At 34.3% G+C, this 27143-nt stretch overlaps 1 protein-coding gene across 3 annotated transcripts in view; it reads right to left on the reverse strand.

Moving 5' to 3' along the window:
* Positions 1-27143, reverse strand: part of PDE9A (phosphodiesterase 9A) — a 187956-nt gene that overhangs the window by 88427 nt on the left and 72386 nt on the right. Inside the window, exons 1-4 of one of the 3 annotated variants that reach the window (XM_074213913.1) lie at positions 20312-20471; positions 18638-18932; positions 8538-8592; positions 6949-7019 (exon numbers count right to left, since the gene is read on the reverse strand). In XM_074213913.1, the coding sequence (XP_074070014.1) occupies positions 6949-6970 (22 nt within the window). In that variant the 5' untranslated portion in view covers positions 6971-7019; positions 8538-8592; positions 18638-18932; positions 20312-20471. Of the gene's footprint in view, positions 1-6948; positions 7020-8537; positions 8593-18637; positions 18933-20311; positions 20472-27143 lie in introns of those variants that run through there. The other 2 variants (XM_074213912.1, XM_074213911.1) reach the window with 2 other exon arrangements.

Genomic DNA, 27143 nt, shown 5'->3' on the forward strand with positions numbered 1-27143 from the left:
GAGACCAGATTTGAACTCAGGAAGAGCAGTCTTCCTGATTCCAGGCCTGGCACTCTACCTACTGTACCTATTAGCTGTCCTTGGGCATGTTATAGCTCACACTAAAGGAAAATAAGATGACGTAAAGTGGTAGAAAGAGGATCACATTGGTAAATTAAGGAAGACAGAGGTATGGGAGGACAGTGAAAGGCATAAAATCATAGGAAAAATGGGTACAGGAAAAAAACCCATTGGATAGAAGATAAGATAGGATTAAAGATAATAATACAAAAAACCTTATGGTGTTCTGTACCATTGCTAACAAGCTAGGTCACTAATGCTTAGGTTCTGGGAAGTGGATTATATTGGTCCATTTAATGATAAGCCTAATAAGAACTGTTGTCTAATAGTGATCTGTAAATCTGTGGATTTAGGCTTTGTGCATAAGTTGATGGCTCTATTATAAAAAGGACTAAATTTATTAATAGGCTATAATTGTCAGTCTGCAATGATTAATAGAGATCAAGAGTCACACTTCACAACTCACAAGTTAAAAATTAAACTGAAGCCCAAGGAATTATGTGGAACTTACATTTAGCATAAAATCCTCAAATGACTTAGATGATGGAAAGATTTAATGAAATGCTTAAGACCCAAGTTAATAAAAGATCCAAATAGAGACTCAACAATGAAATCATAAATGAAAATCAAAGGGCAAATCATGAGAATAATTAATAATAAGCAAAGGAAAATAATATTGATGAAATGACATATTAATATTTCTGAGATGCAGCTAACAAAATAGAATAGGTAAGGATTAATGAATTGAATATATATTTTAAAATTCTATAAAGTCAACATGTAAATAACCTTAAAACAAGCTCAAAAGGGAGAGATGTTAAAAATTAGAGGAGGAAACCTCCAAACTAGAAATCAAAAGTCTCCCTCCCATAGAAATAAAACTAGAACCTGGTTCTTTGCAAAGTTTAATACAATTGATAAAGATTTAGTCAATTTAATTAAAAAGAAGAGGACAGAAAATCAAATCAATAAAAGAGGAAATGAGGAAGGTGAATTACAACAATACCAGATTAAATGAAAAGAACATTCATAACCTATAATGCACAGTTAAAAGCTAACAAAGCTAAGAGCAGAGAAGAAAGAGAATAGCTTCAAAAATCTAAATTACCCAAATTGGTGAAAGATTAGAGATAGAAGAAAAGGAAATAGGTCTAGCTATTAAAAAACTACCAAGAGGGGAAAAAAAAATCCCAGTTCAGATTGGTTTACAGAAGAATTCAATCACACTACACAAATTATTCTTAAAAATTGAGAAAGAATGCACCCTACAAGACTCTATTATGATAAAATCATAGTCCCATTACCTAATCCAACCAAGGACTTCATCTTGAAGAACAATCTCACATTATGCTGAGTTATAAAACTGTATATAGGGGTGGCTAGGTGGAGCAGTGGATAAAGCACCGGCTTTATGTCAGGAAGATATGGGGTAATGAGTTATTGTAGAACATAGATAAGACCTGGAGTCAGGAGTACTGGGCTCAAATCTGGTCTCAGAAATTTAGTAATTGCCTAGCTGTGTGGCCTTGGGCAAGCCACTTAACCCCATTTGCCTTGCAAAAACCTAAAAAAACAAAAACAAAAACAAAAACACAAAACTGTATATAGCCTTTGACCCAGAAAGATCACTATTAGGTTTGTTTCCGAAGGAGATCAGGAGAGAGAGATGTGACCACTGCTCTCCTGGTTTGTGTGGTCTTTATCCAGGAAAGACCCATAGTCTCCAGTGGATGTAAATTCTAGTGCTCCTCTTTGCTTTGGTATTGTAATCAGGGCACCTTCTCCCTTGTGACCAACCACCAGCACTCTCTCCTACCTGGAACTATGATCCACAACTGCATATAGGCAATAGAATCGCCAATTAATGCCAATTGCATCCAGTGCCAACAAAGGGTCCCCTGTAATCCCTTGCTGAAGGGTTTCACAACCCCCCTTACCATATCTGGACTAGAGCTCCTGAAGTTGCTTCTGTGGCTAGTACTATTGGGTAGGTGATCTATACTCTGGTGTTACAGACTTCAAATGCTAATTGTTTACATTTTCTTAGGCTGGAAAAATGTCTCATCTCAAACTTTTGTTGACTCTGCTGATCCAAAGTTTCATTTTTGGCATTATTTTAATAGTATTTTTCCAATTATATGTAATGATAATTTTTAGTATTCATTTTTTTACAAAATTTTGAATTCCAAATTTTTCCTCCCTACCTTTCTCCCCTTTCCTTCTTCCTAAAATGATAAACAATTTGATATAGGTTATATATGTGTAATAATGTTAAACATATTTTTATATGTTATAGTTGTAAAAGAAGAAACAGACCAAAAGGAAACACACACACACACACACACACACACACACACACACACACACACACACACGGTGGGGTGGGGAGAGGAGTGGCTGACATTGAACCTCTCATCCTGACTGGTCAAAAGAAGGAAGAAGAAGCAAAAAAAGTATGCTTCAATCTGCATTTATAGTTCATTAATTCTTTCTCTGGGTGTGGATAGCATTTTCCATCTTGAGTCCTTTGTACTTGACTTGGATCATTATATTGCCAAAAAGAATTAAATCACTCATAGCTGATCATCACACAATGTTGTTCTTACTGTGTACAATGTTCTTCTAGTTCTGCCAATTTCACCTTGCATCAGTTCATACAAATCTGTCCAGGATTTTCTGAAATCTGTCTGCTAATCATTTCTTTTTGCAAATGGTATTCCATTCCATTCATTCCTCAGAGCTTGTTCAGCCATTCCCCAACTGATGGGCATTCCCTCAATTTCTAATTCTTTGCCACCACAAAAAGAACTGCTATAAATATTTTTGTACATATGGATCCTTTTCCTTTTTTTTTATGATCTCTTTGAGATACAGACCTAGTAGTTTTAGAGCAAAGGACATACCCAGTCTGTTTGCCTTTTGGGCATAATTCCAGATTGCTCTCCAGAATGGATAGATCAGTTCACAACTCCACCAACATTACATCAGTTTCCAAATTTTCCCACATCCTCTCCAACGTATTTCATTTTCCTTTTTTTTTTTGTCACATTAGCCAATCTGATTGAGACATTATTTTAAAGTTGTTTGGAAAGGAATGTTGTAAGGGTTCAACTGGATGACTACCTCTAGGGCTTCATGTTAGCTCCTTCCCCTTTATCATTTGATATGGTTCTGAAAATACTAAAAGCAATAATATGACAAAAGAAAGAATTTAAAAGTATGATTATAGATAAAAAGGACATAGAACTATTCCTACTTGCTGAGGATATAATGGTATACTTATAAAATCCTGGGAATCAGCAAAGGTACTAATTAAGACAATAACTTTAGCAAAGTTGCAGGCTACAAAATAAGCTCAAAAATCATCAGCATTTTATATAAAAAATAATAAATTGCTTAAACAAAAATAGAAAGGGAAATCCTATTCCAAATATCTAAAAATGCTTAAAGTAATCTGGAGATCGATCTACCAAAATACACATAAAGTGCTTCTTAAAAAAAATTAAAAAAACACTTAAATAGCTGCATGAATCTTTAGTTTTCATGGCTAGGTAATATGAATATATTAATATTCACAATATGCTCAAAATTAACTTACATGTTTAATACTTCACTAATCAGATTATGAAGGAAAAATTTTGTAAAGCTTAATAATATAATTTAAAAATAATTTGGAAAAACAGAAAATCTATAATATCAAGGGTAATAATGAAAATAAGCAGGGATTAAGGGAGAATAATAGTACTTCCAGACCTCAAAATAAACTATTAAGCAGCAGTTATCAAAATCATAAAATAATAGAGATAGATCAATGAATCATATTAGACAAGAGAGAATCAGAAAAAATGGAATTTAATCTAGCATTTGATAAAATGGAAAATATAAATTACACAGGAAAAACTCCTTAATTAATTAAAAACTTGTGGGAAAACTGAAAAGCAATCTGGCAGAAACTAAGTCTAGATCAACACTTTATACATATTTGACAATGTATTCTAAATGGAGACATGACCTGAATATCAATGATCTCACTATAAAAAAGTTAGGATACATATTTCTCACAGTCATTGAAAGGAGGCATATTTTTTGGTTTTTGGTTTTTTTGATTTTTGCAAGGCAATGGGGTTAAGGGACTTGCCCAAGGTCACACAGCTAGGTAATTAAGTGTCTGAGACTGGATTTGAGCTCAGGTCCTCCTGACTCCAGGGCTGGTGCTCTATCCACCTAGCTACCCCCAAGGAGGCATATACTTAACCAAACAAGAGATAGAGGCAATGACAAAAGATAAAACATCTAACTGACTATATGAAACTGAAAAAGTTCTGTATAGATTAAATTAATTCATCTGGGTCAAGAAGGGCAATTATTGAATGGGGGGGAAAAAGCTTTATATCAAAACAATTCTTATATTTTAACTAATACCCTGCAAATTGACAAAGATGACAAAAATTTGCAATAGTTAATGTTAGAGAGAATATAGGATACTTACACTAATTCATTTTTACTGGAGATGAGAAATGGTGCAACCATTTTGGAAAACTATGCAGATTAACTAAAACAACCACATTCTTTGAATCAGAAACTTCATTAATGGGCTTATATTCCAAGGGAGCCATCAGTAAAAAAAAAAAGTTCTAATAGTTACCAAACTATTTATAGCAGTACTTTTTTTTTAAGGTTTTTTTTTGTTTTTTTTTTTTTTTGCAAGGCAAATAGGGTTAAGTGGCTTGCCCAAGGCCACACAGCTAGGTAATTAAGTGTCTGAGACCGGAATTGAACTCGGGTATTCCGGACTCCAGGGCTGGTGCTTTATCCACTACGCCACCTAGCTGCCACCTAGTCTCCCCCTATAGCAGTATTTTTTATCAGAGCAAAGAATTAGAACAAAAAAGATGATCTTTGAGGAATGTCTAAAAACATTGTACATGAATGTAATGAAATACTATTTTGTAATGGAATACTATTTTGCTGTAAGAAATGATATTTATTAATAATATAGAGAAGCGTAGAAAGACCTACAAAACTGATGAGTAATGTTAAGATCATTATACATACCCATATACACACCCACACACATCAAAAGTGACTGTAATAAAATTATAAAGCATGACTCAAGTGAAGCCATATGAGAAGACATTCCGAAGCCACCTAGAGATAGGAGGTTCACAGGTCTTGCACATTATAAGTTTTCAATCTTTTTCAACATATTGCTCAGTTAAACTAATTTCTTCCTCCTCTTTTTCTTTAAAAAATACATTATGTTATAAGGGATGGTTCTCTGGTAGGCATATTGGAGAAAAATTATTATGATAAAAATAAAAGTAAAAGTTTTTTTAAAAAAATGACAAGAAACCTTTAAAAGAAGCTGCAGTAAATCACAAATAATAAACCCAGGAGAAGGCATGACTTTTAATTTTTTCCAATAAAAAAGGACAAAATATTACTGAAGGAGTCAAAATTTAGTGCAACATTTCCCCATTTCACCCCTTCAGATTTTATAAATTCTGTATAGATATTAATATTTAAGATTTGGAAATGAGAAATTGGAATTCCTAGAAATAATTCCAGGATAATCTTATTCTGATTTTTTGTAACATTTTATTTATGTGATTTTAACTGATAATGAATGACCATAAAAGTATTTTTTCTCTATATGATGATATTAAAGATTTCAGAGGTTTTTCTGACTTGTATGATGCCCAAATTTGGTAAACATGGTAAAGATGTGTGCTCCTCTGGCTTTATAAACATCTCATAATGTGTGTTTGTGTCCCAAATTCAGTAAACACTGATAGACACTTGCAAATGATACTAGCTTAGAAGGATAGTTTTCTTCAATCATGATCTTAGACTATCAATCATCAATAAGAACATAGATGTAATTGGTAAATATTCCTAATCAGAATCATAAAAATCCACCAGAAGACTTGTCATCTGTTTGCTTCTGTGTTGTGACTATGACAAATTCTTATCTTCTCTAAATGTGGAAATCTGTATACCTCATTTTTGTTCATGAGCAGAAGAGACCGCCAACTTGGAGGGATATACATAGTCTCTGGTTAGGTAAAGAGAGTATCTTGTCATGAGTAGTGGTATAAAACATGCTTATCAGGATTTATGTATCAGGTTGATGGTTTGCTCATAGAGTGTTTGAGTTTGTACTACTGAATAAGCAATAAAATTTAGTTGAGTACATTGCCTTATTAGGGTATCATCACATCTACTAAGAATAAATAATAGTAGGTCTGTTTTTAAGTGGGCACTGTAAATAATAGCCCACTCTTCCCATTTACGTTTATGTACATTTGGGAGCATACACTCTAGATTTGTGAAGGAAATGTTTTGTTATTATTGTTAATTACTATTCCATTTCACTAAATTCTTTTGCTTTAAGATTCTTGCATCAATTGCTTGAATATTAAAGGTGAATATACTGGTTCATGACAATGAATTCTCATAAAATATATTCAACCAGGGATATTGTCCCTGTAGATCCAACCCACCAATGTGATTTGGGGGAAGAAGGTAACCTGAGTGGCCCCACATTTATAATGTAAGAATATCGAGAAATAAGATAAGAGCTTAAATTTCCCTGATTCTACAGGTAAAAATAGTTATGACCTAAGCAGGTCTGAAAAGAAGATGGCCAATATTCAAAATTATCAAGAAATTTATATCACTATAATTATTAATATACCTAAAAGTATACAATCATAATGTACACTATGATTTGAGGTATTTATTGAAATGAAAAGGTATATTTTTATAAAATTTTTAAATAGGAAAGTATGATCAGCTCCTACCAATTACTCAAATTCAGAGAATAATAATTTCTTCATTGCATGATACTATACATTTTCATAGCGTGGATATGAGGGAAACACTTACATTCAAATCGTTTCTCCAACATTGCCAAATGATTAGTAACTTCAGTTTTCAGTTCATTGATTTTGAAAGCCCTAAGAATGAAATAGGAAAAATTCATAAAAACAAATAAGGCATAGAGCTACTATATTTTATATTTCTATTTGCCTTTGATGTCTTTTGGGCAGAAAAGGCAAACACTTTTTGAAGAACATGGAGCTGATGGAAATAGATGTAACTTTACAGAAATAGAAACTATTAAGTAAGGTAGACAATCTAACTTGGCAATCTAAATCTTTCTGGATACTCAAACAGAGCACTGTTTTCAGAGACTTACAGGTCTACTAGAGAAACTATTCCAATTAGATAAGAATTTCTTAATTCATAAAAATATTACATGTGTTTATACTACTTTCTCAGTGAAATGAGCAGAACAAGGAGAACATAGTATACACTAAGAGCAATAATATACTATGATATACTGTGAATATCTTAGCTTTTCTTAGCAATACAGTGATCCAAGATAATTCTGAAGGACTTATGATGAAATGTGCAGTCCTTCTACAGAGAAAGAAGTGGTATAGTATGAATGTAGATTGAAGAAACTTTTTCTTTACTTTCTTTATTTTTCTTATTTTTTGTCTATATTCTCTTCCAAAGCATGACTTAAATGGGAATGAATTTTGCATGATTTCAATGGTATAAATGATGTTAAATACCTTGCCTTTTCTTTTCTTTTTCTTTTTTTATTCCTTGCCTTTTCAATGAAAGGGAGGGAGGTGGGAAAGAATTTGGAACTCAGAATTTGAAAGAATGTTAAAATTGTTTTTTTCATGTTATTGGACAAAATAAAATATTGAATTTATATTACTTTTTCTTTTGAATCACAATGGTTGTATGCTATGCTCCTTTGGAACTAGATTATCTGACCACTTCTATTATTACTCCCCATTTGGGATAGTGAGGATCAGTGTCAATCCCCTCAGATTGAACCAAAAAAAAATCTAGATTTTCTTTAGGAACTTATTAATGAGACATTTTTTAAAAATGCAAGTAAATTATCATTTAAAAAACATTCACATATGTAGATGTTGTGGAAAAACAAATTTGCAAGAAAAAAGAACAGTACACTGGAAACAACACTGTTCTATATAAGTAGAATCTGAGTTGCATTCAATATAATCAAGGGAGGCTAGTTGTTAAAATAAAGGAAGGATGACATTGTAAGGTATTTTATGTAATAATTGGAGCCTTAATGGTGATAATACAGCAAAGTTTTAGGTTTTGCCTAAAAAAATAAAAGAACATTTCTCTTAATCTCCTTTCTTCCTTCTCCTCCCCCACTCCCACTACTTTTTGGCATCTTAATTCAAATGTTTTCTCTAAGAATATATCATACCACATATACATTTATGTCTCTGATCTTTCATTTTGTCATTACGTACACTCTTATCATAGACACACAGTGCAATTTGTTTATGACTTAGAAGATGACTTTTGAGAATTGCTGTAATTTTCATCACCCAAAGGTTTCTCAAACTTAACTAGGTTGGTCTATGAATGACAGACATAAAAGCTGTCACTTATATAAATGTTCATTTAAAACATTTTACCTTGAAAACTGCTCAGCAACCTGTGTCAACACACTCTGGAATAATTCCTCTTTTTCTAAAAAACATAAAAGAAAGGTCAGTGGAAAAGAACCAGCAGATACTTCTGTATCCCAAGTTCAACATATTATGGGTTCACAGGTATTTGTAAACCCATTCAATGCACTGAAGAATTCAAGTTATGTTACACATTTAATTTCAACTTAAGGGAATTTTCCTGAAATTTCAAAATCTTTCTACCTTCTTTTAAAGTTAGAGGAACCCATGTAAGAATCTACTAATCTAAATCTAATTTTCACTAAGAAAGAGCTGGGTTGTGGAGGTAATAGATGACTTAGGTAGGAACTTATCCTCATCTCTTGCCTCTGTATCTTTAAAAAAAATGACTATAGGCTTAGTTCTGAAAAGGGCTCCTTTATCATATTTTTTTTAATTTGCCTGAAAAGCTTCTTTCTTATCTCTGTCTCATAGAAACCTTAGTTTTCTTAAAGTGTCAATTCAGGTACTACCTCTTACATATCCTTAGTTATTAGTTCTTTCCTTCTTCAGGTTATTATGTTTTTACTCAGCTGTTTAAATATCATATCTTCCTAGTGGAATGTAAGCTCCTTGAAGGTAGGGGATAGTTTATCTTTGCATTTCTAAAGTCTAGAACAGTTTTGAATAAATTGTGGACACTTAAATTCTTGTTAAATTATTTTGTATGGAATAAAAACTGAAAAAGAGAGGTTAACAATTTTAATCCAACATGGTCCTAGTTAATAGGATTGGACTTAGCAGAAGATCTATAGTCAAAATGGATTTAAGAGGTTTATATCCTTGACCAAATAAAGCCAAGCTTTGGCTTTTCTGCTTTGTTTCTTAATCAGATTCAAAACCATATATCTCACAGAAAGATACCATGAGAAAGATATGTTTTATGTGGTGATCAATTCATTCACTTCTGTTCAATGAAAATTTATTGAGTAAGTGTACTACATTCTCTGAAGCATGTACTAAAGCACTAAACATATAATATTATATATATATATATATATATATATATATATAAAACAAAAACAAGTTTTAAATTTTATGGAGTCAGGTATAGGGGATGGAGAGACACATGTACATGTGAATGAAAAATATATACAAAGTAATATCAAGAAGGAGAGAATGCTAGTAATTGAAGTACTCAGAAACAGTCTTATATAGAAAGTGATACTTGATCTGTATTTTGAAGAATTTAGGAATTCTTTCTAAGATAACAGAAGATAATGTTTGCCCTTCATTTTTGAAAAAGACCACAACATCAGAGAGGTGAGGCCATGACAAGCATGTGATGATATGCTAAGTTACCAGCTTCACTTTCTCCTCTGGACTCATCTGGGTCCAGTGACCAGATATGAATCAGGATAAATGGAGATGACTCTGGATGCAAGGCAATCAGGATTAAGTGTCGTGTCCAAGGTCACATAGCTAGAAAGTGGCAAGTGTCTGAGGCCAGGTTCCAACTCCCTTCTCCTGAATCCAAGGCAGACCTCTATCCACTGTGCCATCTAGCTGCTCCAGGTAGGAGAAGATAATTAGAAGAGAATGCCTACTTGGCTGGAGGGATCACTTAGGCAAATACATGGAGTCAGAGGATGAAATATATTGTAAGGAAACTCAATTGCGTCATTTTGACTGGAGAAGAAAATATGGGAAAGGAACTAACACTGTGAAGGGATTTAAATATCAGTCTAAGGATTCTAGTTTAACTTGAGAGGCAATTGGAATTTTTTTTTGTAAGGAAGTGAAATGGTTTGTTTATGGGCTAGGTCTGACTCAAGATTGGTCACCTGGAACAAAATAAAACCCTTGTAGCTAATAATTAACAAAAGGAGAAATACTGATCCATGACATAAAAATGATACTCAACAAGGATATAGGCTTAACTCTGGTAGTGTTTCATTTCATCTTCATATGGAAATGTGTCATATCAACAGGGCAGGGTATGATGAGTAGCTAACACAATTTTGTAAGGGAAGGCCTTTTTTTACCCCCATTATGTGTCTAGGAAGTCACTACAACATGATCTGAGACTATCAGGAAGTTATGTCAACGGTAGGCAGTTTGAGTCTTAACTCCTTGAGCATAACTTTCTTGACTTGTAGTAAAAGAATTAGCCTAGTCTACATTAGAGGTAGAACTTGGGAAACCTGTATAAATAGTGATCCTATAACACATCTTTGTTGTTTTAGAAATATCAAATTGGATTCTGTATAAATCATATTTTGAAGAAGGAAAATATTGGAGGCAATTGTGGATCAATTTGAAAACTATTTAGATGAGATTAGAAGTGCAGTTTAAAGGAAAAGATATTGTGGAGCTAGACTCAACAAGATTTGATAATTAATTGAATTATGAGGGTTGAGTGTAGAGAATTAAGAATTAAACTCAAAAATCATAAATTTGGTCTAAATGGACTTACTTTGAATTTCTGTTAATGTCTGGCTCTCTACTTTTCTTTGGACTCAGTATATTTATTTAAAAATTGAATATAAAAAGATATTTCAAGTAAATGTATATTTAAAATTACAGCATTAAGAAGTTGAAAAAAAACACTTAAAAATGGAAACAGGGCTTCAGAATATCAACCAACTTTGTTGGACTCAATAACTGTTGGATTTTGAGGATCTGAGTTTAGATCTTGATAATTACTAATTTTGAAGCCTCACTCTGATCACTTAATTCCACTGACCCTCAGTTTTCTTACTTGTAAAAATGAAGGATTTGGATTAGATGATCTTTTAGGTCCCTTCTAGCTATAAATTTATTATTCTATGAATATAGATGGAAATGCATTTAGGAGAGACATGAAAATTGATCCACTTTTAAAAGAACACCAGGGAATGGCTGTAAAAGGGCAGCAACAGTAGCAGCTTTATGAGCTCTCAGTTCAGGGGTGTTGAGGGAATCAGACACCTTGTCAGAAAGAGATGACAGGGGACCCTTTTCTGGTAGGAGATCCAGCCAACTCTGATTATCAGCTCTATTGCCCATATTCAGTATTGGATCCTGGTTCCAGGGCAGAAAGGAATACTTCTGGTCCTCACAAGGGAATAGGAGTCCTGGGCAGCATATGTAGCTGAAGGGGAACAGGAGACCAGTTCCAAGGCTGAGAGTAATGTTAGTTCTTTTGGTTGCAAGGAAGCAAAGCTTCTTCCTAGATAAAGACCAGAATGCAGACCAGAAGAGCACAGACCACACCTCTTCCTACAACACATCACCTTGGAAACGCTGAAAACTTGCAGACTCCCCTTCACCAAACTAACTGACAATAGCAATAAGAAAAAGCCTAAAACTTAGGAAAAAAAACTTCACCACCCCCAGACGAACACAGTTCAACTTTCTTTGATATTATTACAATAATTTTATGAGAGTAATCATAACCCCCCCCCAAAAAAAAATCATGAAAAACCTCAAGAATAGTGAGAGAGGGAAAAAAGTGTACTTCAGTCTGTGTTCAGATTCCAATGACTCTTTCCTTGGGATGAGTTGCCTTCCCCATCATAGGCAGCAGAGAAGTTGCTTCAATATTTTCCCCCCAGTTGCTATCACTAGCTGTATTTCCCTCCACTCTGTTCCTCCCCACTCTCATCTATTCCATTCTCTTTCTCCTTTCATTCTGTCCCTGTTCAGACATGTGTTATAACTGAGTACCCTCTCCCATGATCTTACCTCTCTTCTATCACCTACTCCTCCCTTCTCTCCCCCTGTTCCCCCTCATCTCATCCCTTTCTTCTCATTTTTCTCTAGGGTAAGATAGATTTCTATACCCTATTAAGTGTGTATGCTATTTCCTCTCTGAGCCATTTCTGATGAGAATGAAGGCTCGCTCTTTCCCCCTTGCCTTCCCCCATTCCATTCCATGGCAAAAGCTTTATCTTGACTCTTATGCAAAATATCTTAGCCCCTTCTTCCTTTCCTTTCTCTTCCTCCCAGTATTTTCCTTTATCACCCATTGACTCAAACTTTTTACTATATTATGCCATTATATTCAGTTCCTTCCTGTGCCTTGCCTATATATACTCCTTCTAACTGCTCTTATAAATGAGAAAGTTCATATGAGTTATCAGTATCTTCTTCCCCTGCAGGAATACAAACAGTTCAATATCATTAAGTTCCTCATAATTAGACCTTCTTGTCCACCCCAAGTCCTGTACTTGGAGATCAAACTTTCTGTCCAGCTCTAGTTGTTTCAATGAGAAAGTTTGAAAGTTCCCCTGTTTCATTGGAAGTCCATCTTTTCCCCTGAAAGAGGATGTTCAGTTTTGCTGGGGAATTGATTCTTGGTTGTAAACCAAGATCTTCTGCCTTCCGGAATATCATATTCCAATCCCTACGAGCCTTTAATGTAGATGCTGCCAGATCTTGTGTAGTCCAGACTACAAAGCCACAGTAGTTGAATTGTTTGTTTCTGGTAGCTTTTAATATTTTCTCTTTGACTTGAGAGTTTGGGAGTTTGGCTATAATATTCCTGAAGGTTTTTCTTTTGGGATTTCTTTCAGAAGGTGACTGGTGAATTCCCCTCATTTTTATTTTATCTTCTGCTTCTAGGATCTCAGGGCAATTTTTCTGTATTATTTCTTGAAAAATGAAGTCTAGGCTCCTTTCCTGGTCATGACTTTCAGGTAGCCCAATAATTTTTAAATTATCTCTTCTGAATCTGTTTTCAAGGTCAGTTTTTTTTCCAATGAGATATTTCACATTTTTTTTCTAATTTTTGTTTTTTGGTATTGTTTTATTTCTTCCCAAGTTCTTGCAAAAGTCATCAGCTTCCTTTAGTTCCATTCTGCATTGGAAGGAATTATTTTCTTCAGAGAGCTTTTTTATCTCCTTTTCCAGCTGGCCAATTCTGCTTTTTTAAGGTATCCTTCTCCTCATTTGCCTTTTATGTTGCTTTTTCCATTTAGCCTAAACTGGTTTTTAATGTTATTTTCTTCAGTATTTTTTGTATTTCTTTCATCAAGTTGGTGACTTGGTTTTCATGATTTATCTGTATTGCTCTCATTTATCCTCCCATTTTTCCCTCTACCTCCCTTAATTGCTTTTCAGTCTTTTTTGAGTTCATCCATAGCCTGGGACCATTTTCTATTTCTCTTGGAGGTTTTATATACAGAATCTTTGCCTTTGTCATCCTCTGAGTATGTATTTTGATCCTTCATGGAACCAAAGTAATTTTCTATGGTCTGATTCTTCTTTTTCTGTTGTTTCCTCATTTCCTCAGCCTATGACTGATTTAGCACACTTCCAAGGCTTTGGGAGGTTTTTTGGGACAACCCCCAGGGACCTTAATTCCTCCAGGGTCTCATGAGAGGCTCTGACTGCTCTGCCCTAGAGCTGTGAGGATGGTCCCTGCTAGACTATTGTGGTGTTGTGGAGGCACAGACTGCATCTGAGTATGGGCAAACAGCTGAGTCTTGCCCCAGGGAGAGCAAAAAAACCTCTGCAGTCTCCCCCAAGCCCCTTACCATCTATGGGCTGAGAGCTCTGGAAGTACTGCATGGCTCTGCCAACTCCTGCTGCAGGTTCTCACAGCAGGGCTGCTCTGAGGCCAGAACTCCTCTCCACACTCACTTTGGTGTGGCAGAGTTCTCTCACCACTCCTTCCAGCTGTCCCTGATTATCCCTGGGCCAAGAGGTCTGGAAACTGCTCCCTCTGCCACCAACTCAGGCACCCAACTTGGCTGTGCTGCAGCTTTTTCCAACCCTAGTGGAACAGACCTTTCCTGCAGAACTTCTAAGTTGTCTTGGCTTGGGAAATTGTATCACTAAGTCTTTCTGTGGATTCTGCCCCTCTAAATTTTGTCTAGAGTCATAATTTGATGGTGTTTGGAATTTTGGGGGGAACAAGTTTCCAGGAATTCCTGCCTTCACACCACCATCTTTGCTCTGCCACCCTTAAACACAGTCCAACTTTAACAAAAAGTTCAAAGTCAAGAAACAGACTACAATAATCAAAAAAGTAACATGATCATAAAAAGCTGCTTCAGAGGTAAGGACTAAGAAATAAACTTAATAGGAGACAACACTGAAAAAACAACTACAAACAAAGCCTCAAAGAAAAACACTAATTGGACATACACCCAACATCAATTTCTAGAAATGTTAAAGAATGAGATTAGATTGATAGAAGAAAAGTTGAGAAAAGGAATGAGAGTGATGCAAGAAAATTATAAAAAAGAGAATTAATAACTTGGCAAGGAAAAAAAGGCACCAAAGTTACAACTTAAAAAACAGAATTGGTCGAATGGAAAAAGAGGTACAAAATCTCAGTGAAGTAAATAATTCCCTAAATTAGAATTGGCAACTGGAAGTTAATGATTCCACAAGACGTCAAGAAACAATAAAACAAAGTCAAAAGAATGAAAAAGAAAGCATAAAATATCTCATCAGAAAAATAACTGACTTGGAAAATAGATTAAGGAGAGATAATATTTTTTTTAGGTTTTTTGCAAGGCAATGGAGTTAAGTGGCTTGCCCAAGGCCACACAGCTAGGTAATTATTAAGTATCTGAGGTTGGATTTGAACTCAGGTACTCCTGACTCCAGGGCCGGGGCTCTATCCACTGCGCCACCGAGCCACCGCATCAAGGAGAGATAATTTAAACAATTATTGGACTACAGAAAGTCATGATCAAAGAAAGAGCTTAGACATTATATTTCAAGAAATTAACTAGGAAAACTGTTCTGACATCTTAAATACAGGTGATAAAATAGAAATTGAAAGAATCTACTTATCACCTCCTGAAAGAGATCCCAAAATTAAAACTTCCAGGAGTATAATAGTCAAATTTGGAGCTTTTGGTCAAAGAGGAAATATTGCAAGTAGTCAGAAAGAAAAAATCTAAATATAAAACTACAGTCAGCGTTACACAAATTTTGTGGTTTCCACATTAAAAGAGTGGAGGGCTTGTAATATGATATTCTGAAAGGTAAAAGAACTAGGATTACAACCAAGAACAATATAACTGGGGTGGCTCGGTGGCATAGCGGATAAAGCACCGGCCTTGGAGTTAGGAGTACTTCCGGTCTCAGACATTTAATAATTACCTAGCTGTGTGGCCTTGGGCAAGCCACTTAACTCCATTTGCCTTGCAAAAACCTTAAAAAAATAGAACAATATAACCTGCAAAATTGAATATAATACTTCAGGGAAAAAACATACATTTAAGGAACTAGAGGACTTTTAAGCACTCATGATAAAAAGATCAGAACTAAATAGAAAATTTGATAGTCAAACACAAGACTTGAGGAGAATAAAAAGATAAACCTAAAGCTTTCAATAAAATGAAACTGTTTGGGGCAGCTAGGTGGAGCAGTGGATGGAGCTGGCCCTGGAGTCAGGAGTACCTGAGTTCAAATCCAACCTCAGACACTTAATAATTACCTAGCTGTGTGGCCTTGGGCAAGCCACTTAACCCCATTGCCTTGCAAAAACCTAAAAAAAAAATGAAACTGTTTATATTCCTATATGGGAGGTTGATACATGAAGCTGCCAAGAACTTTGTAATTTCTGAGGCAATCTGGAAGGAATCTACATAGAGGAAATGAGTATAAGTCAATTGTACTGTAATTTTCTGAAAAAATGAAGGGATAAGAAAGAGGGATGCCCTGGAAGAGAGGGTAAGGGAGAGCTAGAATGGGGAAATTTTTTTTACAAAAAAGACTTGCACAAGGAAGGGCATTTGCAGTGGAGGGGGAAAACAGAGGAGGTGATGGACAATGCTTGAATCTCACTCTCATTGGAATGGTTTCAAAGAATAAAAAATTTATATGTAAACTCAATTGTGTATAGACATCTATTTTACCCAACAAAGAAAGTAAGGAGGAGGAAAGTGAGGAGGGTCAGGCTAAAAAGATTAAGAGGAGATAACAGAAGACAATAGGAGGGAGGGAAATACACAATAATCATAACTCTGAATGTGAAGGAAATGAGTGCACCCATAAAATAGAAATGGATAGCAGGATGGATTGATAAATTAGAATCCACCAATATGTTCTTTACAAGAGACAAACTTTAAACAGAAAGACAAACACAGAGTTAAAATAAAGGCTGATTTAATATGCTTTAGCTGGATTAAAAAAAGCAGGGGTAGCAATCATGATCTCAGATGAAGCAAAAGTGAAAATAGACCTAATTAGTAGTAGGGAAACTACATTATGCTGAAAGGTACCATAGTCAATGAAATTATATAAAAAATGTATACCAAGTTTCTCTAATAAATGTCTTATTTCTCAGAGATGTAGGAAACTGAATCAAATTTATAAAAATAAGTATCATTCCCCATTGATAAATGGTTCAAGGATATGAACAGGAAGAAATTTTTCAGAAGAAATCAAATCTACCTCTAGATTTTGAAGAAGTATTCTAAATCACTATTGATTAGAGAGAAGTAAATTAAAACAATTTAGAAATACTAATTCCCACCTATCAGAAATAAAAAAAAGCTGAAATGAATGGGGAGAAATAGTTACGCTGTTGTACTGTTGCTAAATTTTGAGCTTGTTTAACGATTTGGAACCATGCCCAAAGGGATATAAAACTCTTAATATCCTTTGACCCAGTAATATCATCACTAAGTCTCTACACATAAGAGATCAAGGAAAAAGGAAAAGGTCCTATATGTACAAAAAATAGTTGTAGTAGCTCTTTTTTGAGGTAGCAAAGTGTAGGGAATTGTGAGGATACTCATCAATCATGTAATTGTGACAAAGTATTATTGTATTATATGAAATGATTTCACATGTATAATGGATATAATACTGTTTCCTTTCTCAGTGGATAGGGTTGGGTCTAGGAGAAAGGGAGAGAATTTGGAATTCATTTAAGAAGAAAAGAATATTAAAAATAAATAAATGAATGAATTCTAAAAAGCAGTGGAGAGGTTCTTATAATCTTCCTTTGTAAGTTATTTTTGAAGTTTTTAAAAGAATATTTCAAAAATATAGATAGGGTGCCATTGACTTTTAAGTTAGCAGAGAAAATGATCAAATAATAGCAAGTATAAGCACCCACTTTTAAAGTGACTAAGGTCTTGGAATGGACACTGCAGATGGATGATTACAGTTCAGTATGGAAATCTCAAAGACTAAAGGGACTGTGACTGCATATGAAACAGCAATATCCCAGACAACACAAAAGAAATGGAGAAAGGAGAGTGTAGCCATAATAGTGGACAGAGGACTCCCCACCACAATCTTATAGGAAATAAAGATTATAATTTAGAGCTAGAAACTTCTCATTATAGATAAGGAAACTGGGGCCAGAGAGGTTAAATAAATTTCCTGACATTACACATCTGACAGACTCATGCTTTGAATACAGGAGTTCTGAATTCAAATCTAGAACATTTTCTATTCTACACTCCCCTTAGGATGCTTTGGCATCTACACTCCTTTTACTGTTGGCACTATGTGATCAGTGGTGAAGGAAAACTAGGCAGAGCAATGTAGGATCAATGAGTATGGAGAATTCTGCTAGACTATATTTTTATTCTCTGTCTCTCCCCCCACTTTTTCATTCTTTCTATAGAGAGATGAATGTGCTTTACCAGTTCCTGTTCATTAAGAGTCTATTTACTTTTCATTTTGCCTCTTGATGGAAAGAAACTGGCTTTCTCCAAGACCATGTGTCCTTACTTTATCCTTCTTATGAAATTTAAGTGTGAATATTTAAGCATATTATCTAATGGATATTGATGGCTTTGATAAAAGCACTGTATCTTAACATACAAACGATCAGTGAGGACAAGAGAACAACTACTTCATAACTGATTAATTACTAATTGTTCTTGCCAGGGTCATTATTTAGGTACCATGTGAGTTCAAAAATTGAATTTCTTCATTAAATTTGTTGACTATAAGCAAATGGAGAAAAATTAAAACTGCTAATTTTATGGAAAGGGCAAATACTGAAGTTAATATAGACTCAGACCTGGAGTCAGGAAGATTCAAGTTCAAATACTCAGACATTAACTAGCTGTGTGACCCTAGGCAAGTCATTTCGCCTTATTTGCTATACAGTTTCCTCATTTGTAAAATGATTTAGAGAAGGAAATGGCAAACCATTCCAGTACCTTTGCCAAGACAACTCCAAATGGGAACAAGACAGACATGACTAGACACAATATCTGACTATCTGACAAATCTGACTAGATAAATATTAGTATTAACAATGCTCCTGATACTTCTTGCTTGGTAGAAGTCAGTTCACTTTTGGTGAAATTCCAGAGAGATTGAGAAGAGTTTAGTCCAACATCAGCACCATTTCAGAGGACCTTTGGGAAAACAGACCAGTTCCGTGCTATCTTGAAGATTTTTATTCATTGTAGGGTAGAATAATATCTGGTCTCCTTATGTCTAAGTTTATTCCTAGAAAATAAACCAGAATGGATGTGGAATCAAGTTAACGACTGACTAAGACTTGTCTGAATTGAATTAAAATCCCTGGCTTTATCCTGAAGTGCTTCAAATCTGACCTGGCCCCCGGGATGAGGGAAGCAGATGGACACTGTATCTCCTGCTGTTTTGTCAGCTTGCTTTTACTAGCAATTGGGTCATTACAATATTGTTCTTTTACCACCATACCATTTGCACATAACTAAATTTATTTGTTTTTGTCAATATCTGGTTACCTAATCTGCAAAAAAATGTAAAATAATTTAAAATAATTTATCATAAAACCAAACCTATGTTCTTTCAACAAATCCCTTTTACTATAGATTCCTCTTAATGGAATTGAAGGCATAAATGCTTCCAGGAACTTTTGAAACCCACTTAAATCCAGATGACTGACTAGGACTGTATATAATGTAGATTAAATAGCTATATTTGCTTAATCTGATTACACTAGGCAGTTAAATTGTATTGCTCTGACCCTGGAAGTCTGGTTTGATAAATTGTATTGCTCTGACCCTGGAAGTCTGGTTTGATCCTGAACATAGATTAAGTTTAACCCATTTATAAATAATTTTATTTTATGCTTTACAAAAAATGTCTCAGATATAAGGAAAAAATAGGTAGTATGCTTCTATACAATGGAAAGGGCACAAGATTTGAGGTCAGAGAGTCTGGATTCAAATTGTGGATCTATCCCTTACTGTTATATGACTTTGGGCAAATCACTTCTGCTCTAGGGCACTAGTTTCCTCATCTGTAAAATGAGGTGATTGGGTTCAACTACCTTGAAATTCCCTCCCAACTCGGGAGTTCAGTATATACAAATTTAAATGAGTAATTAAAGGCATAATTTTTAAATCTAGTTGTTTCATAATTGAATACGATTGCATAAATCTGAGTTGTGTATCTGTTTGCATGCTATTACAAGCTGTTTTATCCTGTCAATCAAAATAAACTATAATATTAAAAATATTTCAGATTGGATTATGGTTACGGCACTTTTAAAAAATAAGATTGGAAAGTTTCCCTTTTCATAAGACTATTAAGAAAATGAGCCATGTCAGGCCACATTTCCTCAACATCTGATTTATCCAACTGGAAGATCTCAACGGCACCTCTCCCGAAATACCCCAAACAAGCAAACAAATAAAAAAATATTTTTTTAAGCTCTAAAATTGTAAGAGCTAATTTATTCCCTTTGTCATTTCTGACCCCAGGTTTCCCAAACGTAAAGAAAACAGAAGTTCCGCAAGAGGGAACAGGAAGAGTTTTCATTTGTAGAATAGGAAAGAGTCGACACAAAGGCAACCTAGGCAAGAACTGTTATTTTAGAGAACTCCGGTTCCACTTACCATTCCTAGCACATTGGATACCATGGAATCTGATGCTAAGCATGAGCACAGAGGCTTTTCTGTCTCTGTTTATTTTGTTGTTTCTCCATCACGATGATGGTGGTTACAGGAAGAGGACTAGGTCTCATTGTTCATTTGTGCAGCTGAAACTCTGTTCTACTTTCACTCTGTCCCTATCCTACAACCAATCATAGCACTCTAAAAGTACCAGTACATTTTAATCCAAGGAATGATCATTGGTAGTTTACTCTTTATAGATGTAATAAAATAGACTTAAAAATGAAGATATGTGTCTTTACAACTCTAGAATGTTGTAAAATTATATGATTAGAAATGACTGTCTTTTCTCTTAAAGAGACAAAGACTCATTTTAAAAAGTATGTTTGAAAAGGAAGAAAATGAAAAAAAAATAATGTATTTGAATTCTGATGTCCTTATTAATGTCTAAATTTGCTTGTTTTCAGTTTAACCTAATTATGTTTCCAGTTTAATCTATTCGGTTTAACCTATTATCTATGATTTCAAGAGCAAAATGTGAGGAAGACTATTACTGACCAATACTATCTTTGGAGCCATTTGACAACACTCAATCCCGAATTATGTATTGGATTAGGACTTCACTATTTTTGAGAAATTACTCTCTCTCTCTCTCTGTCTCTCTCTCTCTCTCTCTCTCTCTCTCTCTCTCTCTCTCTCTCTCTCTCTCTCTTCATGTTCTTAATTTAACTTGAGATATTTATATGATTTTTTTTCTCTCTCTACCAGGATCCTTTACTCTGATATTCTCTTACATTCTTTCTTTATGCATGATTTGACAAAAGAATCAGAAATCTGAAGCTGTTAGTCTCTATGGCCACTTGATCTGTGTTTCCTTCATTACTTTCCAAATTCTCTGTTTGTAGAGTAGGAGGAAGAAGCAAGAGAGACTCAGAAGTGGTTGTAGAGAATTGAGGGAATTGTTACTCCTGTGCACTTCTATCTTCCCTCTTGTCTAATTCCCTTTCTCCCCACCACATCATTCAGGACTCTGCACCTCATTTTAAACTTAAGGCAATCCATTGAGTGGCACTACACCCAGTCACAAGTAAGGCTATTCTCTCCTATGAAAAAGTAGCACCTCTATAGATCTTGAACAATTTCCTTTATTGTTATAATAGCCATTTGATTGTCTTTATTTACTTTGGATACTAGTAAAACAGGAGCTAGAATAGAAAATAAAGATAGATTGGATGTATTCTATCAACTAAGCATGCTTGTAATGAAGAATAAGGAATCCAGTTCATGTTTAGACATAGGGGGAAAAACTTTGCTGTATTAAAGCAAATAGCAGAATTACAAATTACAAATTACAAATTTCTGGAGATTTTGTGAGGAATGTGTGTATAAATGGCCAGAATTCAAGTGTCTCATGAGGTGCTAAAGAAATGATAGTAGCTCATAACAGGGTGTGACTTAACTACATTACAAGCAAAGGATTGTAGTTTATAGTTTTGCCCACCATCTGGCATGTCAAAAAATTATTGTGTGGGATAATAAAAATAAGACAATTCATAGCTCCAGAATATCTATCCCAGTTGATCTTAGAAATTTCTAGCTGTTTCACTATTTGATGTTGATGATTCATAGGTAATGAACTATTTTGTAGCCACATAGTTATATTTAATTGTAAAATAAAATTGCAAAGAAATTATCAAACTTTCTACTCCAAAACATTTTGCCCAGTTGTCTCTAAACCATCTTCCAATGAGTATTCTACTTTTTGACGTACCTGAGGGACATTCCTGTACCACTTACTCCTATGGTTTACCAAAATAATTAAAGATTTTTGGAAATGATTCTGACTGTTTTATCTATGATCTTTACATGTTGGCTCCGAATGGACTGCTCTTGTTTCTACTCTGATCCAATTCTTCTGTGCTTCCATATCTTCAGATGAAAGAGCTGATTTCACTCTCTGCTTAGTTTCCTGCCTGAATAGGCAAGATTTCTTTGGGTTAAGGACAAAACTCCCACTTAGTCTAAGAACCCTGATTTCCTAAATTGAGTTGCTCTTAAACTATCAAGTCTCAATAAGTAGTAACCAAATACCTCTAATCCTATGAATGGTGGAAAGTGCCTCGAAATTTCAAGGAAAAAAGGGAGGAGGGGGTGAGTATCAAATCCAGTGTGCAATGAACAAGTTTCCCAGTTTTGTGACTTCTCTGCCCTTTTTAACAGCTTCCTGACCACCAGGATCCTCTCCCCACCCTCTTCCTGCAGAGGAAAAGATGACTTATTCTGTGGTCAAGTCCAATCTTCCTTATATAAATGCTTGTTTGTGACACAAATGTTCTCAAAGGGCAGAAACTTCAAAGACAGGAATCAAAGTTCTAAAAACTTCAGTCCTTTAAGACTGATAAAAGTAATTAGTCCAGGGGACCTATATTTTATTCTTATTTTTAAAAAGAATCACATATGATATTAAGTAAGTGACAGAAACTATACAAATAGAAATAAATTTGGAACATTTTATATAAAATGCATATTAGCTAGAATGTGATAATTTTCACTTCTCTGTGATAAGACTACTAGTTGCTTTTTGTGATTGAATTAATAGGTAAAAAAATAAGAATTCAAAGGAATGAAATGTGATATTTTAGCAACTAAGTTATTAATATTAAGAACTATCAATAATGTATTAAGCATTTGCTTTTTGTGATTGAGTTAATGGGTAAAAAATAAGAATTCAAAGGAATGAAATGTGATATTTTAGCAACTATGTTATTAATATTAAGAACTATCAATAATATATTAAGCATTTTTGATTCAGGCCTATGATTTTTATTAATGTAGGGAATTCCTGGTGTGGTAACTCCCTTGAACCATTCAGATTGATACTGCTGTAACTGGCAGTCTAAGACCCTGAGCTTCAGTGACTTTTCTTTGACAAAAGAGTTGTAGACAGCTTTTAAAAATGTTTTATTGATATATTTTGTTTTTAACATTGCCTGTATTTCCTTTTAAATGGTTTGTAATTTTTATTTTTTGGTGAATAACTTTGTTTTTTAGGTTTTTTTTTTTTTTGCAAGGCAAATGGGGTTAAGTAGCTTGCCCAAGGCCACACAGTTAGGTAATTATTAAGTGTCTGAGACAGGATTTGAACCCAGGTACTCCTCACTCCAGGGCGGGTGTTTTATCCACTATGCCACCTAGCCAACCCAGTGAATAACTTTTTAAATTCATCTCTCTTCCCTCTTCCTCTGCCTGTGACTGAGCAAACTAAGAACAGAACAAACAAAAGTCACAAATACACAACTAGTGTGAAATGGCAAAATAAATCCTCCATTGTCATGTCCAAAAATGTCTATTCATTTTAAGTTTATCTCCTCTCTGTCAGAAGGTGAATGGCATATTTTATTTTAATTCATTTAGACTTATGTTTCATTAATGTGTTCAGAGTTTTAAAAATCTTTCAAAGTTGTTTTTCCTATAATATTATATTTCTTCTCACTTGTACATTCCAGCTGTTTATAAAGATATTTTTACTTCATTCTGAAATTGCCTCTTTAATAATTTTTATGGCACAGAAATATTTAATCACATTTATTTACTGTACTACACTTTATCTATTCCCCAATAGGACACCTAATGGCAAATCTTCCTGACTAAGACTAATCTGCTCTCCATTAGACTTTGCTACCTTTCAACTAATTATATTAAAATATAATCTCCTTAAAGTTCAACATGTCAAAATAAGGTAATGACAGCTAGGTTGAGGTGCCATGGGGATTCTGTGTGCACTAAGGCTATTAGAGTAACTGTGAAAACCTATTAAGAACCCTGAAACACTAGAAAATGGACCCTGGGATAGCACCCCAGTTTATGCAACATAGTTATTTCTAAAAATCAATAGTCAAGGTGAAATGGAAATATCGGAAACCATTACAATGATTAGCTTGACATGGAAGATAACAAAGTGAGCTATGCTTTTCCATGATCTGGTACCACCAAATAGACAAATATACACTGGAACAAATCAGAAATGCCAGGACTCATCTAGTGGAAATGTTTCAGTGTAGCAGACACTGATTACTAAAAAGGGTGATTCATGAATGCACATGAAATGAATGAAGACATGAATATTTTTATTATATTTAAGTAGTATATTATAACAAAACTGGAACTATATTACTAGTTATAGGTAAGTTTGTATACTATTCTTTTCAAAGTACCTTCAATTCCAAGGCACACAGCAATGTATTACTGCCATGTATAGGTCAATAGAAAGAAATAACTTCAACCCTAAGCTTATATTAGTTGAGAGATGAAATTGAGAAGTTACTAAAATCTAAAGAGGAAAAAGATGAAAATAACCTAAGGCTTGAGGTAACTGAAAATCTTTACCTAATATAAACTCCAGAAATAATACCTAATGATGAAAAGTATACAAAAAAATAATACTGTCTCAAATAATTATCAATATCAAATGGGAATATTAAATTGATTCATCAAAAAGCTTTTTGAGTTTTACAGGAATAAAAAAAGTGTTAAGCACTTATTTTACAGGCACGTTGAGAAGTACAGGGAAGTACAAATACAAGGAAACAAGATAATTATCCACGAGGGGCTTATAGTATGATGGGGAGGACAACTCATAAAGAGGAACTAGAAATCTGAAAGGAAGAGTATGTCTGTTTGCTATGGTATTATAAAGGATTGGTCAGGAAGTGGTGAAGTTTTAGGCAAAATAAGGTGAAAACCGTGGTGTCTAAGGCATACTCTAAGTTCCCTTGGGAGGGAGATGAGGAAGATGGCCAGATTGTATGGGACATGTTTTAGAAATGTCCAGAAAATGATATTTTTTAATAGTCAAAATAAGGTGAAAGTTCACCATTGTCAGAGCCTAGGATACCAAGGACAGAATCTAAGACCTGTTAGTAGGGGAATGAAGAGGATTACCAGAAGGATCTCAAAAGAGTAAAGGTACATCACATTACTTGGCTGGTACATGCAGTAGAAAACTTGAACACCCTATTGCTAAATTAGTCAATCAGTTAATAAACATTTATTAAGCCACTGCTGAATGCCATATATTGTGTTAATCGCTGAGAATTTAAAAAAAATTAGAGGCAATTAAGGTTTTTTTTAATTTTTTTTGCAAGGCAATGGGGTTAAGTGACTTGCCCAAGGCCACACAGCTAGGTAATTATTAAGTGTATGAGGTCAAATTTGAACTCAGGTTCTCCTGACTTCAGGGCTGGTACTCTATCCACTGCACCACCACCTAGCCGCCCCTATTAAAGGCAATTTTAAAAAAAGAAACATGCTAAAGGAATCTAAAAGACAAAAAAGGTGTCAGAGATTCTAGATTTCTTTTTCTTTTTTTTTTTTTATATTTTTGCAAGGCAAATGGGATTAAGTGGCTTGCCCAAGGCCATACAGCTAGGTAATTATTAAGTGTTTGAGGCACATTTGAACCCAGGTACTCCTGACTCCAGGTCCCTGCTCTATCCACTGCACCACCTAGCTGCCCCCTTAGATTTCTTTAATTAACTAATGAAAGCAAAAGTTAAAAAGTTGAGGAAATATACAGAGACAAAACAGCATATAGAAGAAAATAAATAATTCATTACCAAATAAAGACTTTGATATAGAGGTTTGAAAGGTAAAGAAATTAGAGTAAAGAGAGAAACTATGAAGGAAGATGAAGAAAAGTTATGGTCACTTATCTGGTCACAAGAAGTCCAACACAATAAAAATACAAATTGAATTTAACATGAAAAAGAAAGTTTTTATACTGTTAATATAATGAAAGACTGGACAATTTTGTCAAGATCTAACACTCAAGTTTCTTTGCAAAATTGGAAAGCAACAAGACTGAATACTTCCATAATTGTTGGTTCAAAGGTTGCATGGTAGCACATGAGTTACTAATAAATCACTTTACTAGCTTCTTCCTCAGATGCATGTGATCCTCCTGTCTTTCAACCTTTCTTGTTTTGTATGGAAAAACATTTGATAATCCTTTTCATTCCTTCATTCTTAACCTAAGGGCATATCTATGATTAAAAGAGAATGCCAATGCTCACTTTAAATATAGATCAATTGCATGCTTATGTATTTTATATAAAGAATAATTTTTTTTGCTAAAAAATCTACAAGACTTAAATAAGACAATATATTGGCTGACAAACAGAAAGGGAATTCCAGGAGCATAAATTATCCTGGAGTATAAATAATTATCAATTTACTAATTATGTAACAAGTCAACTGAAAGTGCCATAACATTTCTTTATTTATATTTATATATTTATATGGAATGCCTTTGATTTAATTTTGTATTCACATTGCATTAAAATTGTAAGTATAGAAATTATATAAAACCATATTTTATATTTGCATATAATTTCAATAAAATGAATATGGTATAGACAAATTTATATTTAGTTATAAGTAAAGATAAATATTGTATAAGTTATGTACAAATATAGAGTGAAAATGCTAGAGCTCTTGATATCTCTGTGAAGAACAGTCTCTATTAAAACATGCTGCCCACAAAATGAAAGATGTATTTGATATAAAATGTCATTCTTCAAGAAAAGCTTGCCATCGTTCTTTCTAGCCTTGAATCTCTTCTCATTACTCTTGAATAGAAATGTGTCTAAAGGCACTAAATAAATTCAACTGAGCACAGCATCCCTGTTGGTCACACTGCTGGGTTGTCATCCAAAGCCAATTAGATTTTCTCCTGGTTAATAAAAGCTCAAGGACATTTAAAAAATATTTTAAAGAAAAGAACCAGTCAGGTCTGTATGGTGGGGGATGTCTCCTGCTGTCTACTGTTCTTTGATCT

This window comes from Macrotis lagotis, chromosome 1 (assembly GCF_037893015.1).
Source record: "Macrotis lagotis isolate mMagLag1 chromosome 1, bilby.v1.9.chrom.fasta, whole genome shotgun sequence".
Classification (NCBI taxonomy): domain Eukaryota; kingdom Metazoa; phylum Chordata; class Mammalia; order Peramelemorphia; family Peramelidae; genus Macrotis; species Macrotis lagotis.